The sequence below is a fragment of the Coregonus clupeaformis genome, chromosome 8 (genome assembly GCF_020615455.1).
Source record: "Coregonus clupeaformis isolate EN_2021a chromosome 8, ASM2061545v1, whole genome shotgun sequence".
NCBI lineage: Eukaryota > Metazoa > Chordata > Actinopteri > Salmoniformes > Salmonidae > Coregonus > Coregonus clupeaformis.
This window is the reverse complement of record NC_059199.1, coordinates 3,923,455-3,940,642: the sequence shown is the minus strand read 5'-3', so window position 1 is coordinate 3,940,642 and position 17,188 is coordinate 3,923,455. Positions and strand designations below refer to the sequence as shown.

At 46.3% G+C, this 17,188-nt stretch overlaps 1 protein-coding gene across 1 annotated transcript in view; it reads right to left on the bottom strand.

Moving 5' to 3' along the window:
- Positions 1 to 9,485: 9,485 nt before the first annotated feature.
- Positions 9,486 to 17,188, bottom strand: part of LOC121572685 — a 49,769-nt gene continuing 42,066 nt past the window's right edge. The window contains exon 3 of the mRNA XM_041884708.2: positions 9,486 to 10,128. Coding sequence (XP_041740642.1) covers positions 10,081 to 10,128 — 48 coding nt within the window. The 3' untranslated portion in view covers positions 9,486 to 10,080. The remainder of the gene's footprint in view (positions 10,129 to 17,188) is intronic.

Sequence of the window (17,188 nt, the reverse complement as noted above, 5' to 3'; positions counted from 1 at the left end):
TGTTAGAGTATACCATTTAGATTAATTAAGACAAAAAACCTAATTGGTAAAAAATAATAATAAAGTCTGTTTTTAGTGACTTTATTTTCGACCCATTACACTCTCACCTCCTCTTTTTGATGTCTCCTGACTGCGTTTGCTCCATTACACGTGCAATTGGCATGCTGACTGCAGGAATGTCCACCAGAACTGTTGCCAGATAATTTAACGTTAATTTCTCTACCATAAGTTTTAGAGAATTTGGCAGTACGTCCAACCGGCCTCACAACCGCAGACCACGTGTAACCACGACAACCCAGGACCTCCACATCCGGCTTCTTCACCTGCGGGATCGTCTGAGACCAGCCACCCGGACTGCTGATGAAACAGTGGGTTTACACAACTGAAGATGTTCTGCACAAACTTTCAGAAACCGGGAAGCTCATCTGTTTGCTAGTCGTCCTCATCAGGGTCTTGACCTGACTGCAGTTCGGCGTCGTAACCAACTTTAGTGGGCAAATGCTCACCTTCAATGGCCACTGGCACGCTGGAGAAGTGTGCTCTTCACAGATTAATCTGTACCGGGCAGATGGCAGACAGTGTTGTGTGGGCGAGCGGTTTGCTGATGTCAATGTTGTGAACAGAGTGCCCCATGGTGGTGGTGGGGTTATGGTATGGGCAGGCATAAGCTACGGACAACAAACACAATTGTATTTTATTGATGGCAATTTGAATGCTCAGAGATACCGTGACGAGATCCTGAGGCCCATTGTCGTGCCATTCATCCGCCGCCATCACCTCATGTTTCAGCATGATAATGCACAGCCCCATGTCGCAAGGATCTGTACACAATTCCTGGAAGCTGAAAATGTCCCAGTTCTTCCATGGCCTGCATACTCACCGGACATGTCACCCATTGAGCATGTTTGGGATGCTCTGGATCAACGTGAACGACAGCGTGTTCCAGTTCCCGCCAATATCCAGCAACTTCGCACATCCATTGAAGAGGAGTGGGACAACATTCCACAGGCTACAATCAACAGCGTGATCAACTCTATACAAATGAGATGTGTCACGCTGCATGAGGCAAATGGTGGACACGCCAGATACTGACTGGTTTTCTGATCCACACCCCTACCTTTTTGTTAAGGTATCTGTGACCAACCGCGATGCATATCTGTATTCCCAGTCATGTGAAATCCATAGATTAAGGCCTAATGAATTTATTTCAATTGACTAATTTCCTTATATGAACTGTAACTCAGTAATATCTTTGAAATTGTTGCATGTTGCGTTAATATTTTTGTTCAGTGTATATAAAACACAGGAAAATCACGTTTTCGACTGCACTGGGCCTTTACGGTAATGATTATGTCACCTTATTCCCCAGCCAGCATGTCCAGGTGAGATGTCAGGTGCTCCACCTGAGTTTCATATGGGCTTCAGGGCTCTAAACGGTTATCTTAGGTGGTACCCAGTTGGGGGTCAGACATGGACAAATCTACAGTACCAGTCAAAAGTTTGGACACCTACTCATTCAAGGGTTTTTCTTTATTTTAACTATTTTCGACATTGTAGAATAATAGTGAAGACATCAAAACTATGAAATAACACACATGGAATCATGTAGTAACCAAAAAAGTGCTCAGCATATGTGGGAACTCCTTCAAGACTGTTGGAAAAGCATTCCAGGTGAAGCTGGTTGAGAAAATGCCAAGAGTGTGCAAAGATGTCTTCAAGGCAAAGGGTGGCTATTTGAAGAATCTCAAATATAAAATGTATTTTGATTTGTTTAACACTTTTTTGGTTACTACATGATTCCATATGTGTGATTTCATAGTTTTGATACCTTCACAATTATTCTACAATGTAGAAAATAGTAATAATAATATGCCATTTAGCAGACGCTTTTATCCAAAGCGACTTACAGTCATGCGTGCATACATTTAAAAAAAAATGTTTTGTGTATGGGTGGTCCTGGGGATCAAACCCACTACCCTGCCGTTACAAGCGCCGTGCTCTACCAGCTGAGCTACAGAGGACCACCAAATAAAGAAAAACCCTTGAATGAGTAGGTGTGTCCAAACTTTTGACTGGTACTAGTGTGGGTCCCAAATGAGCCCTGAATTTTTTTTTTTATGCGCTGTAATAAAAAAATTAAAAAATATTTCACCTTTATTTAACCAGGTAAGAAGCCAGTTGAGAACAAGTTCTCATTTACAACTGCGACCTGGTCAAGATAAAGCAAAGCAGTGCGATAAAAACAGCAACACAGAGTTACATATGGGGTTAGGGTTAGGGTTAGAAAATATATATACAGTGTGTGCAAATGTAGCAAGTTATGGAGGTAACACAATAAATAGGCCATAGTGCAAAATAATTACAATTTAGTATTAACACTGGAATGATAGATGTGCAAGAGATGATGTGCAAATAGAGATACTGGGGTGCAAATGAGCAAAAATAAATAACAATATGGGGATGAGGTAGTTGGGTGGGCTAATTACAGATGGGCTGTGTACAGGTGCAGTGATCGGTAAGGTGCTCTGACAACTGATGCTTAAAGTTAGTGAGGGAGATAAGAGTCTCCAGCTTCAGAGATTTTTGCAGTTCGTTCCAGTCATTGGCAGCAGAGAACTGGAAGGAATGGCGGCCAAAGGAGGTGTTGGCTTTGGGGATGACCAGTGAGATATACCCGCTGGAGCGCAGACTACGGGTGGGTGTTGCTATGGTGACCAATGAGCTAAGGTAAGGCGGGGATTTGCCTAGCAGTGATTTATAGATGACCTGGAGCCAGTGGGTTTGGCGACGAATATGTAGTGAGGGCCAGCCAACGAGAGTGTACAGGTCAGAATGGTGGGTAGTATATGGGGCTTTGGTGACAAAACGGATGGCACTGTGATAGACTACATCCAATTTGCTGAGTAGAGTGTTGGGGGCTATTTTGTAAATGACATCGCCGAAGTCAAGGATCGGTAGGATAGTCAGTTTTACGAGGGCATGTTTGGCAGCATGAGTGAAGGAGGCTTTGTTGCGAAATAGGAAGCCGATTCTAGATTTAACTTTGGATTGGAGATGCTTAATGTGAGTCTGGAAGGAGAGTTTACGGTCTAACCAGACACCTAGGTATTTGTAGTTGTCCACATATTCCAAGTCAGACCCGCCGAGAGTAGTGATTCTAGTCGGGCGGGCGGGTGCAAGCAGCGTCGGTTGAAGAGCATGCATTTAGTTTTCACTAGCGTTTAAGAGCAGTTGGAGGCTACGGAAGGAGTATTGCATGGCATTGAAGCTCGTTTGGAGGTTTGTTAACACAGTGTCCAATTAAGGGCCAGATGTATACAAAATGGTGTCATCTGCGTAGAGGTGGATCTGAGAGTCACCAGCAGCAAGAGCGACATCATTGATATACACAGAGAATAGAGTCGGCCCGAGAATTGAACCCTGTGGCACCCCCATAGAGACTGCCAGAGGTCCAGACAACAGGCCCTCCGATTTGACACATTGAACTCTTTCTGAGAAGTAGTTGGTGAACCAGGCGAGGCAGTCATTTGAGAAACCAAGGCTATTTAATCTGCCAATAAGAATGCGGTGATTGACAGAGTCGAAAGCCTTGGCCAGGTCGATGAAGACGGCTGCACAGTACTGTCTTTTATCGATCGCGGTTATAATATCGTTTAGGACCTTGAGCGTGGCTGAGGTGCACCCATGACCAGCTCGGAAACCAGATTGCATAGCGGAGAAGGTACGGTGGGATTCGAAATGGTCGGTGATCTGTTTGTTAACTTGGCTTTCAAATACTTTCGAAAGGCAGGGCAGGATGGATATAGGTCTGTAACTGCTGAACAAGCTTGCGTTAGTAAAGGAAACTCTTGTTTGAACCTCAGAGTTGATTTTTTTCATTCTTTGTGAGTGTAAAATTCTCAGTAGCTAGCTAATTATACGGTCTTCGCTGTATTTGTCGGCTGTTGGTTTCGAGGCTGTTTGTACCGAGGCATTTACAATTTGACAGGACTGATGACGGCTGCCATTTTGAATTGTTGAGGAAATTATTCGCGATTCACATGCTGTAATATGTTGGGAATTTATTTTTAAGGGATCAAGTCTTTTTTTGCGTTATTTTTTAAATTTTATAAAGGTCGTTGTAGTTTCGTAAAAAAACAACAAACTGAAACGAACCCAAAACTACATTTAAATGAGAAACTTTGCCTCCTACACTAACTGAAATCAAATAAATACCGTGTTAAATGATTGAGCAGTCTTGTACAGACTGACCAGAAAAGTTCAAATTACATAATCTTGAATTTATTCTGAATGGTCCAAAACAGTCTTTAAAATGAAATAAATAATGTTTATATAATCATAAGCGAATAAGGTTACTGTATGTCAACTACAGCCCTTTTTTTTTTTTATGGTAAAGAGTCCATTTGGCTGCATTTACACAGGAAGCCCAATTTTGATCTTTTGCCCAATTATTGTCAAAAGAGCTGATCTGATTGGTCAAAAGACCAATTAGTGGAAACAATTATCAGAATTGGGCTGCTTGTGTAAACGCAGCCATAGGGACCAATGTTGTAGCCCACATGGGTTTTCCATGTCTGGCCCAAAAGGTTATTAACCCAACTAGGTACCAGGTCAAATGGCCATTTAGAGTCCTTGGATAAAGAAAACATGTTGAACTAGATCAGTAGCCTAAATAATGAGTTTCATTTTCACAGCTACCTGACGACCGAGGTCAGCCTGCAGGCGCCCGGCCCGCCACAAGGAGTCGCTAGAGCGCCATGAGCCAAGTAAAGCCCCCCCTACCAAACCCTCCCCTAACCCGGACGACGCTGGGCCAATTGTGCGCCGCCCTATGGAACTCCCGATCACGGCCGGTTGTGATACAGCCTGGAATGGAAACCAGGTCTGTAGTGACGCCTCAAGCGCTGCGATGCAGGGCCTTAGACCGCTGTGAGGCCTCGAGCGCTGCGATGCAGGGCCTTAGACCGCTGTGAGGCCTCAAGCGCTGCGATGCAGGGCCTTAGACCGCTGTGAGGCCTCAAGCGCTGCGATGCAGGGCCTTAGACCGCTGTGAGGCCTCGAGCGCTGCGATGCAGGGCCTTAGACCGCTTTGAGGCCTCGAGCGCTGCGATGCAGGGCCTTAGACCGCTGTGAGGCCTCGAGCGCTGCGATGCAGGGCCTTAGACCGCTGTGAGGCCTCGAGCGCTGCGATGCAGGGCCTTGGACCGCTGTGAGGCCTCAAGCGCTGCGATGCAGGGCCTTAGACCGCTGTGAGGCCTCGAGCGCTGCGATGCAGGGCCTTAGACCGCTGTGAGGCCTCAAGCGCTGCGATGCAGGGCCTTAGACCGCTGTGAGGCCTCAAGCGCTGCGATGCAGGGCCTTAGACCGCTGTGAGGCCTCGAGCGCTGCGATGCAGGGCCTTAGACCGCTTTGAGGCCTCGAGCGCTGCGATGCAGGGCCTTAGACCGCTGTGAGGCCTCGAGCGCTGCGATGCAGGGCCTTAGACCGCTGTGAGGCCTCGAGCACTGCGATGCAGGGCCTTGGACCGCTGTGAGGCCTCAAGCGCTGCGATGCAGGGCCTTAGACCGCTGTGAGGCCTCGAGCGCTGCGATGCAGGGCCTTAGACCGCTGTGAGGCCTCGAGCGCTGCGATGCAGGGCCTTAGACCGCTGTGAGGCCTCGAGCGCTGCGATGCAGGGCCTTAGACCGCTGTGAGGCCTCGAGCGCTGCGATGCAGGGCCTTAGACCGCTGTGAGGCCTCGAGCGCTGCGATGCAGGGCCTTGGACAGCTGTGAGGCCTCGAGCGCTGCGATGCAGGGCCTTAGACCGCTGTGAGGCCTCGAGCGCTGCGATGCAGGGCCTTGGACCGCTGTGAGGCCTCGAGCGCTGCGATGCAGGGCCTTGGACCGCTGTGAGGCCTCGAGCGCTGCGATGCAGGGCCTTAGACCGCTGTGAGGCCTCGAGCGCTGCGATGCAGGGCCTTAGACCGCTGTGAGGCCTCGAGCGCTGCGATGCAGGGCCTTGGACCGCTGTGAGGCCCTCGAGCGCTGCGATGCAGGGCCTTGGACCGCTGTGAGGCCTCGAGCGCTGCGATGCAGGGCCTTGGACCGCTGTGAGGCCTCGAGCGCTGCGATGCAGGGCCTTAGACCGCTGTGAGGCCTCGAGCGCTGCGATGCAGGGCCTTGGACCGCTGTGAGGCCTCGAGCGCTGCGATGCAGGGCCTTAGACCGCTGTGAGGCCTCGAGCGCTGCGATGCAGGGCCTTGGACCGCTGTGAGGCCTCGAGCGCTGCGATGCAGGGCCTTGGACCGCTGTGAGGCCTCGAGCGCTGCGATGCAGGGCCTTAGACCGCTGTGAGGCCTCGAGCGCTGCGATGCAGGGCCTTAGACCGCTGTGAGGCCTCGAGCGCTGCGATGCAGGGCCTTAGACCGCTGTGAGGCCTCGAGCGCTGCGATGCAGGGCCTTGGACCGCTGTGAGGCCTCGAGGGCTGCGATGCAGGGCCTTAGACCGCTGTGAGGCCTCGAGCGCTGCGATGCAGGGCCTTGGACCGCTGTGAGGCCTCGAGCGCTGCGATGCAGGGCCTTGGACCGCTGTGAGGCCTCGAGCGCTGCGATGCAGGGCCTTAGACCGCTGTGAGGCCTCGAGCGCTGCGATGCAGGGCCTTAGACCGCTGTGAGGCCTCGAGCGCTGCGATGCAGGGCCTTGGACCGCTGTGAGGCCTCGAGCGCTGCGATGCAGGGCCTTAGACCGCTGTGAGGCCTCAAGCGCTGCGATGCAGGGCCTTGGACCCCCCGCACCTCACACACACCCCCCACCCACCCCCCACACACACACACACCACCCACACACACATAGATTATTTCAAACCTTTTTATTACTCGACACAACGTCTATATACAACCTTTCAAAAACCAAAACATGTTATTATCATGTGACAGACAATTTAGAGAGGAGGGGCTTAATCAATGAAAAGGGTCCCCGAGAGTTTAGAGAGGAGGGGCTTAATCAATGAAAAGGGTCCCAAATGGCACCCTATTATTCCTTATATAGTGTACTACTTTCAAAGTAATGCACTAATTGCACAATTAATAAGTAGTGCACTATATAGGGAATAGGGTGCTGTTTGGGAAGCAGGCAGATGTTTCTGGAATATCATGTGATGATTCTCTTGGAACACGAGGAAATGAGCGGAACCTTCTTGAGTTCTAAAGTTCTGTTCCTTTGCCAGTTAGTTAGTTAGTTAGTTGTGGTCCATCAACGCTTCTCTTTAGAGTTCCAAAAATGAACCTTGTTATAATCCAAGGTTGAGTTAAATGATGGTCCAACGGTTTTAGACCTGGTTTAGGTCTGTCAGTCCAGAGTTGAGGAAGGGTCTGGGGTTAGAGAGAGGTGAGGCAATACAGATCCATCGTTTCACAGAGGGAGAAGTTCTGGTAGTAGTAGTAGTAGTAGTAGTAGTAGTAGTGTAGTCCACTGTAGTATAATAGTAGTAGTACTAGTAGTAGTAGTAGTAGTAGTAGTGTAGTCCACTGTAGTATAGTAGTAGTAGTACTAGTAGTAGTAGTAGTAGTAGTAGTAGTAGTAGTAGTAGTGTAGTCCACTGTAGTATAGTAGTAGTAGTACTAGTAGTAGTAGTAGTAGTAGTAGTAGTAGTAGTAGTAGTGTAGTCCACTGTAGTATAGTAGTACTAGTAGTAGTAGTAGTAGTAGTAGTAGTGTAGTCCACTGTAGTATAGTAGTACTAGTAGTATTAGTAGTAGTACTACTACTAGTAGTAGTAGTAGTAGTAGTGTAGTCCACTGTAGTATAGTAGTACTAGTAGTTGTAGTAGTAGTAGTAGTAGTAGCAGTAGTAGTAGTAGTAGTAGTAGTAGTAGTAGTAGTAATAGTGTAGTCCACTGTAGTATAGTAGTAGTAGTAGTATTATTGGTGTAGTCCACTGTAGTAGTAGTAGTAGTAGTAGTAGTGTAGTCCACTGTAGTACAGTAGTGTAGTACTAGTAGTAGTAGTAGTAGTAGTAGTAGTAGTAGTGTAGTCCACTGTAGTATAGTAGTAGTAGTAGTAGTAGTATTGGTGTAGTCCACTGTAGTAGTGGTAGTAGTAGTAGTAGTAGTGGTAGTATAGTAGTATAGTAGTAGTAGTAGTAGTAGTAGTATAGTATTATTATTAGTAGTAGTAGTAGTGGTAGTGTAGTCCACTGTAGTATAGCAGTTTAGTAGTGCAGTTCACTGTAGTATAGTTGTAGTACTGTAGTCCACTGTAATCCAATGTAGTATAGTAGTGTAGTCCAATGTAGAACAGTAGTAGTAGTAGTAGTAGATAGTATTCTCCACTGTAGTCTAGTAGTAGTAGTGTAGTAGTAGTGTAGTCCACTGTAGTATAGTATTAGTAGTAGTAGTAGTAGCAGTACTAGTAGTAGTAGTAGTAGTAGTAGTGTAGTAGTAGTGTAGTCCACTGTAGGATAGTATTAGTAGTACTAGTAGTAGTAGTAGTAGTAGTAGCAGCAGTACTAGTAGTAGTAGTAGTAGTGTAGTAGTAGTGTAGTAGTAGTGTAGTCCACTGTAGGATAGTATTAGTAGTAGTAGTAGTAGTAGTACTAGTAGTAGTAGTAGTAGTGTAGTAGTAGCATAGTAGTGTAGTAGTAGTGTAGTCCACTGTAGGATAGTATTAGTAGTAGTAGTAGTAGTAGTAGTAGCAGTACTAGTAGTAGTAGTGTAGTAGTAGTGTAGTAGTAGTGTAGTCCACTGTAGGATATTATTAGTAGTAGTAGTAGTAGTAGTAGTGTAGTAGTAGCATAGTAGTGTAGTAGTGTACTCCACTGTAGTATAGTATTGTAGTAGTGTGCAGTAGTAGGCCAGTCTACCATAAAGGCCTGATTGGTGGAGTGCTGCAGAGATGGTTGTCCTTCTGGAAGGTTCTCCCATCTCCACAGAGGAACTCTGGAGCTCTGTCAGATTGACCATCAGGTTCTTGGTCACCTCCCTGACCAAGGCCCTTCTCCCCCGATTGCTCAGTTTGGCCGGGCGGCCAGCTCTAGGAAGAGTCTTGGTGGTTCCAAACCTCTTCCATTTAAGAATGCTGCAAAAATGTTTTGGTACCCTTCCCCAGATCTGTGCCTCAACACAATACTGTCTCGGAGCTCTACAGAAAATTCATTTGACCTCATGACTTGGTTTTTGCTCTGACATTCACTGTCAACTGTGGGACCTTATATAGACAGGTGTGTGCCTTTCCAAATTGTGTCCAATCAATTGAATTGACCACAGGTGGACTCCAATCAAGTTGTAGAAACATCTCAAGGATGATCAATGGAAACAGGATGCACCTGAGCTCAATTTCGAGTCTCATAGCAAAGGGTCTGAATACTTATGTAAATAAGGTATTTCTGTTTTTTTAATTTTTTGATCAATTTGCAAAAATGTCTAAACACCTGTTTTCACTTTGTCATTATGGGGTATTGTGTGTAGATTGATGCAGATTTTATTTTATTTTATCCATTTTAGAATAAGGCTGTAATGTAACAAAATGTGGAAAAAGTCAAGGGGTCTGAATACTTTCCAAATGCACTGTAAACCGTGTTTGGACCACACTCTTAAACCATGGTTGGACCACACTCTTAAACCGTGGTTGGACCACACTCTTAAACCGTGGTTGGACCACACTCTTAAACCGTGGTTGGACCACACTCTTAAACCGTGGTTGGACCACACTCTTAAACCGTGGTTGGATCACACTCTTAAACCGTGGTTGGACCACACTCTTAAACCGTGGTTGGAACACACTCTTAAACCGTGGTTGGACCACACTCTTAAACCGTGGTTGGACCACACTCTTAAACCGTGGTTGGACCACACTCTTAAACCGTGGTTGGATCACACTCTTAAACCGTGGTTGGACCACACTCTTAAACCGTGGTTGGATCACACTCTTAAACCGTGGTTGGACCACACTCTTAAACCGTGTTTGGATCACTGGCACTGACTGTAATGTCTCCAAGCTAGGTACGGATTTGGAGGTTTAAGTGCCCTGTCTCTGTCTGTGAAGAGGAGAAGAAGAGAAGAAGGGCTAATGTGGTCTTGTTGAGATTCTGTTGTGGTCTGACATCTAGTAGATCCATCCGAAAGCTTCTCCACAGGGCACCGAGGGAGGTCTCTGAGAAGGAAACATACTGTTAGAATACTGACCAGTGGATATAGAGACTGGACTGTTAGAATACTGACCAATAGGAATAGAGACTGGACTGGTAGAATACTGACCAGTGGGAATAGAGACTGGACTGGTAGAATACTGACCAGTGGGAATAGAGACTGGACTGGTAGAATACTGACCAGTGGGAATAGAGACTGGACTGTTAGAATACTGACCAGTGGATATAGAGACTGGACTGTTAGAATACTGACCAGTGGGAATAGAGACTGGACTGGTAGAATACTGACCAATAGGAATAGAGACTGGACTGGTAGAATACTGACCAGTGGGAATAGAGACTGGACTGGTAGAATACTGACCAGTGGGAATAGAGACTGGACTGGTAGAATACTGACCAGTGGGAATAGAGACTGGACTGGTAGAATACTGACCAATAGGAATAGAGACTGGACTGGTAGAATACTGACCAGTGGGAATAGAGACTGGACTGGTAGAATACTGACCAGTGGGAATAGAGACTGGACTGGTAGAATACTGACCAGTGGGAATAGAGACTGGACTGGTAGAATACCGACCAGTGGGAATAGAGACTGGACTGGTAGAATACTGACCAGTGGGAATAGAGACTGGACTGGTAGAATACTGACCAGTGGGAATAGAGACTGGACTGGTAGAATACTGACCAGTGGATATAGAGACTGGACTGGTAGAATACTGACCAGTGGATATAGAGACTGGACTGTTAGAATACTGACCAGTGGGAATAGAGACTAGAATGGTAGAATACTGACCAGTGGGAATAGAGACTGGACTGTTAGAATACTGACCAGTGGGAATAGAGACTGGACTGGTAGAATACTGACCAGTGGGAATAGAGACTGGACTGGTAGAATACTGACCAGTGGGAATAGAGACTGGACTGGTAGAATACTGACCAGTTGGAATAGAGACTGGACTGTTAGAATACTGACCAGTGGGAATAGAGACTGGACTGGTAGAATACTGACCAGTGGATATAGAGACTGGACTGTTAGAATACTGACCAGTGGATATAGAGACTGGACTGTTAGAATACTGACCAATAGGAATAGAGACTGGACTGGTAGAATACTGACCAGTGGGAATAGAGACTGGACTGGTAGAATACTGACCAGTGGGAATAGAGACTGGACTGGTAGAATACTGACCAGTGGGAATAGAGACTGGACTGTTAGAATACTGACCAGTGGATATAGAGACTGGACTGTTAGAATACTGACCAGTGGGAATAGAGACTGGACTGGTAGAATACTGACCAATAGGAATAGAGACTGGACTGGTAGAATACTGACCAGTGGGAATAGAGACTGGACTGGTAGAATACTGACCAGTGGGAATAGAGACTGGACTGGTGGAATACTGACCAGTGGGAATAGAGACTGGACTGGTAGAATACTGACCAATAGGAATAGAGACTGGACTGGTAGAATACTGACCAGTGGGAATATAGACTGGACTGGTAGAATACTGACCAGTGGGAATAGAGACTGGACTGGTAGAATACTGACCAGTGGGAATAGAGACTGGACTGGTAGAATACTGACCAGTGGGAATAGAGACTAGAATGGTAGAATACTGACCAGTGGGAATAGAGACTGGACTGTTAGAATACTGACCAGTGGGAATAGAGACTGGACTGGTAGAATACTGACCAGTGGAATAGAGACTGGACTGGTAGAATACTGACCAGTTGGAATAGAGACTGGACTGTTAGAATACTGACCAGTGGGAATAGAGACTGGACTGGTAGAATACTGACCAGTGGATATAGAGACTGGACTGTTAGAATACTGACCAGTGGGAATAGAGACTGGACTGTTAGAATACTGACCAGTGGGAATAGAGACTGGACTGGTAGAATACTGACCAGTGGGAATAGAGACTAGACTGGTAGAATACTGACCAGTGGGAATAGAGACTGGACTGGTAGAATACTGACCAGTGGGAATAGAGACTGGACTGGTAGAATACTGACCAGTGGGAATAGAGACTGGACTGGTAGAATACTGACCAGTGGGAATAGAGACTGGACTGGTAGAATACTGACCAGTGGGAATAGAGACTGGACTGGTAGAATACTGACCAGTGGGAATAGAGACTGGACTGGTAGAATACTGACCAGTGGGAATAGAGACTGGACTGGTAGAATACTGACCAGTGGGAATAGAGACTGGACTGGTAGAATACTGACCAGTGGATATAGAGACTGGACTGGTAGAATACTGACCAGTGGGAATAGAGACTGGACTGGTAGAATACTGACCAGTGGGAATAGAGACTGGACTGGTAGAATACTGACCAGTGGGAATAGAGACTGGACTGGTAGAATACTGACCAGTGGGAATAGAGACTGGACTGGTAGAATACTGACCAGTGGGAATAGAGACTGGACTGGTAGAATACTGACCAGTGGGAATAGAGACTGGACTGGTAGAATACTGACCAGTGGGAATAGAGACTGGACTGGTAGAATACTGACCAGTGGGAATAGAGACTGGACTGTTAGAATACTGACCAGTGGGAATAGAGACTAGACTGGTAGAATACTGACCAGTGGGAATAGAGACTGGACTGTTAGAATACTGACCAGTGGGAATAGAGACTGGACTGTTAGAATACTGACCAGTGGATATAGAGACTGGACTGTTAGAATACTGACCAGTGGGAATAGAGACTGGACTGGTAGAATACTGACCAGTGGGAATAGAGACTGGACTGGTAGAATACTGACCAGTGGGAATAGAGACTGGACTGGTAGAATACTGACCAGTGGGAATAGAGACTGGACTGGTAGAATACTGACCAGTGGGAATAGAGACTGGACTGGTAGAATACTGACCAGTGGATATAGAGACTGGACTGTTAGAATACTGACCAGTGGGAATAGAGACTAGAATGGTAGAATACTGACCAGTGGGAATAGAGACTGGACTGTTAGAATACTGACCAGTGGGAATAGAGACTGGACTGGTAGAATACTGACCAGTGGGAATAGAGACTGGACTGGTAGAATACTGACCAGTGGGAATAGAGACTGGACTGGTAGAATACTGACCAGTTGGAATAGAGACTGGACTGTTAGAATACTGACCAGTGGGAATAGAGACTGGACTGGTAGAATACTGACCAGTGGATATAGAGACTGGACTGTTAGAATACTGACCAGTGGATATAGAGACTGGACTGTTAGAATACTGACCAATAGGAATAGAGACTGGACTGGTAGAATACTGACCAGTGGGAATAGAGACTGGACTGGTAGAATACTGACCAGTGGGAATAGAGACTGGACTGGTAGAATACTGACCAGTGGGAATAGAGACTGGACTGGTAGAATACTGACCAGTGGGAATAGAGACTGGACTGGTAGAATACTGACCAGTGGGAATAGAGACTGGACTGGTAGAATACTGACCAGTGGATATAGAGACTGGACTGTTAGAATACTGACCAGTGGGAATAGAGACTAGAATGGTAGAATACTGACCAGTGGGAATAGAGACTGGACTGTTAGAATACTGACCAGTGGGAATAGAGACTGGACTGGTAGAATACTGACCAGTGGGAATAGAGACTGGACTGGTAGAATACTGACCAGTGGGAATAGAGACTGGACTGGTAGAATACTGACCAGTTGGAATAGAGACTGGACTGTTAGAATACTGACCAGTGGGAATAGAGACTGGACTGGTAGAATACTGACCAGTGGATATAGAGACTGGACTGTTAGAATACTGACCAGTGGATATAGAGACTGGACTGTTAGAATACTGACCAATAGGAATAGAGACTGGACTGGTAGAATACTGACCAGTGGGAATAGAGACTGGACTGGTAGAATACTGACCAGTGGGAATAGAGACTGGACTGGTAGAATACTGACCAGTGGGAATAGAGACTGGACTGTTAGAATACTGACCAGTGGATATAGAGACTGGACTGTTAGAATACTGACCAGTGGGAATAGAGACTGGACTGGTAGAATACTGACCAATAGGAATAGAGACTGGACTGGTAGAATACTGACCAGTGGGAATAGAGACTGGACTGGTAGAATACTGACCAGTGGGAATAGAGACTGGACTGGTAGAATACTGACCAGTGGGAATAGAGACTAGAATGGTAGAATACTGACCAGTGGGAATAGAGACTGGACTGGTAGAATACTGACCAGTGGATATAGAGACTGGACTGTTAGAATACTGACCAGTGGGAATAGAGACTAGAATGGTAGAATACTGACCAGTGGGAATAGAGACTGGACTGTTAGAATACTGACCAGTGGGAATAGAGACTGGACTGGTAGAATACTGACCAGTGGGAATAGAGACTGGACTGGTAGAATACTGACCAGTGGGAATAGAGACTGGACTGGTAGAATACTGACCAGTGGGAATAGAGACTGGACTGGTAGAATACTGACCAATAGGAATAGAGACTGGACTGTTAGAATACTGACCAGTGGGAATACAGACTGGACTGGTAGAATACTGACCAGTGGGAATAGAGACTGGACTGGTAGAATACTGACCAGTGGGAATAGAGACTGGACTGGTAGAATACTGACCAGTGGGAATAGAGACTGGACTGTTAGAATACTGACCAGTGGGAATAGAGACTGGACTGGTAGAATACTGACCAGTGGGAATAGAGACTGGACTGGTAGAATACTGACCAGTGGATATAGAGACTGGACTGTTAGAATACTGACCAGTGGGAATAGAGACTAGAATGGTAGAATACTGACCAGTGGGAATAGAGACTGGACTGGTAGAATACTGACCAGTGGGAATAGAGACTGGACTGGTAGAATACTGACCAGTGGGAATAGAGACTGGACTGTTAGAATACTGACCAGTGGGAATAGAGACTAGACTGGTAGAATACTGACCAGTGGGAATAGAGACTGGACTGTTAGAATACTGACCAGTGGGAATAGAGACTGGACTGGTAGAATACTGACCAATAGGAATAGAGACTGGACTGGTAGAATACTGACCAGTGGGAATAGAGACTGGACTGGTAGAATACTGACCAGTGGGAATAGAGACTGGACTGGTAGAATACTGACCAGTGGGAATAGAGACTGGACTGGTAGAATACTGACCAATAGGAATAGAGACTGGACTGGTAGAATACTGACCAGTGGGAATACAGACTGGACTGGTAGAATACTGACCAGTGGATATAGAGACTGGACTGGTAGAATACTGACCAGTGGGAATAGAGACTAGACTGGTAGAATACTGACCAGTGGGAATAGAGACTGGACTGGTAGAATACTGACCAGTGGAATAGAGACTGGACTGGTAGAATACTGACCAGTGGGAATAGAGACTGGACTGGTAGAATACTGACCAGTGGGAATAGAGACTGGACTGTTAGAATACTGACCAGTGGGAATAGAGACTAGACTGGTAGAATACTGACCAGTGGATATAGAGACTGGACTGGTAGAATACTGACCAGTGGGAATAGAGACTGGACTGTTAGAATACTGACCAATAGGAATAGAGACTGGACTGGTAGAATACTGACCAGTGGATATAGAGACTGGACTGGTAGAATACTGACCAATAGGAATAGAGACTGGACTGGTAGAATACTGACCAGTGGATATAGAGACTGGACTGGTAGAATACTGACCAGTGGGAATAGAGACTGGACTGGTAGAATACTGACCAGTGGGAATAGAGACTGGACTGTTAGAATACTGACCAGTGGGAATAGAGACTGGACTGGTAGAATACTGACCAATAGGAATAGAGACTGGACTGGTAGAATACTGACCAGTGGGAATAGAGACTGGACTGGTAGAATACTGACCAGTGGGAATAGAGACTGGACTGGTAGAATACTGACCAGTGGGAATAGAGACTGTTAGAATACTGCCAGGGGGAATAGAGACTGGACTGGTAGAATACTGACCAGTGGATATAGAGACTGGACTGTTAGAATACTGACCAATAGGAATAGAGACTGGACTGGTAGAATACTGACCAATAGGAATAGAGACTGGACTGGTAGAATACTGACCAGTGGGAATAGAGACTGGACTGGTAGAATACTGACCAGTGGATATAGAACTGGACTGGTAGAATACTGACCAGTGGGAATAGAGACTGGACTGGTAGAATACTGACCAGTGGGAATAGAGACTGGACTGGTAGAATACTGACCAGTGGGAATAGAGACTGGACTGGTAGAATACTGACCAGTGGGAATAGAGACTGGACTGGTAGAATACTGACCAGTGGGAATAGAGACTGGACTGGTAGAATACTGACCAGTGGGAATAGAGACTGGACTGGTAGAATACTGACCAGTGGAAATAGAGACTGGACTGGTAGAATACTGACCAGTGGGAATAGAGACTGGACTGGTAGAATACTGACCAGTGGGAATAGAGACTGGACTGGTAGAATACTGACCAGTGGGAATAGAGACTGGACTGGTAGAATACTGACCAGTGGGAATAGAGACTGTTAGAATACTGCCAGTGGGAATAGAGACTGGACTGGTAGAATACTGACCAGTGGATATAGAGACTGGACTGTTAGAATACTGACCAATAGGAATAGAGACTGGACTGGTAGAATACTGACCAATAGGAATAGAGACTGGACTGGTAGAATACTGACCAGTGGGAATAGAGACTGGACTGGTAGAATACTGACCAGTGGATATAGAGACTGGACTGGTAGAATACTGACCAGTGGGAATAGAGACTGGACTGGTAGAATACTGACCAGTGGGAATAGAGACTGGACTGGTAGAATACTGACCAGTGGGAATAGAGACTGGACTGGTAGAATACTGACCAGTGGGAATAGAGACTGGACTGGTAGAATACCGACCAGTGGGAATAGAGACTGGACTGGTAGAATACTGACCAGTGGGAATAGAGACTGGACTGGTAGAATACTGACCAGTGGAAATAGAGACTGGACTGGTAGAATACTGACCAGTGGGAATAGAGACTGGACTGGTAGAATACTGACCAGTGGGAATAGAGACTGAGACT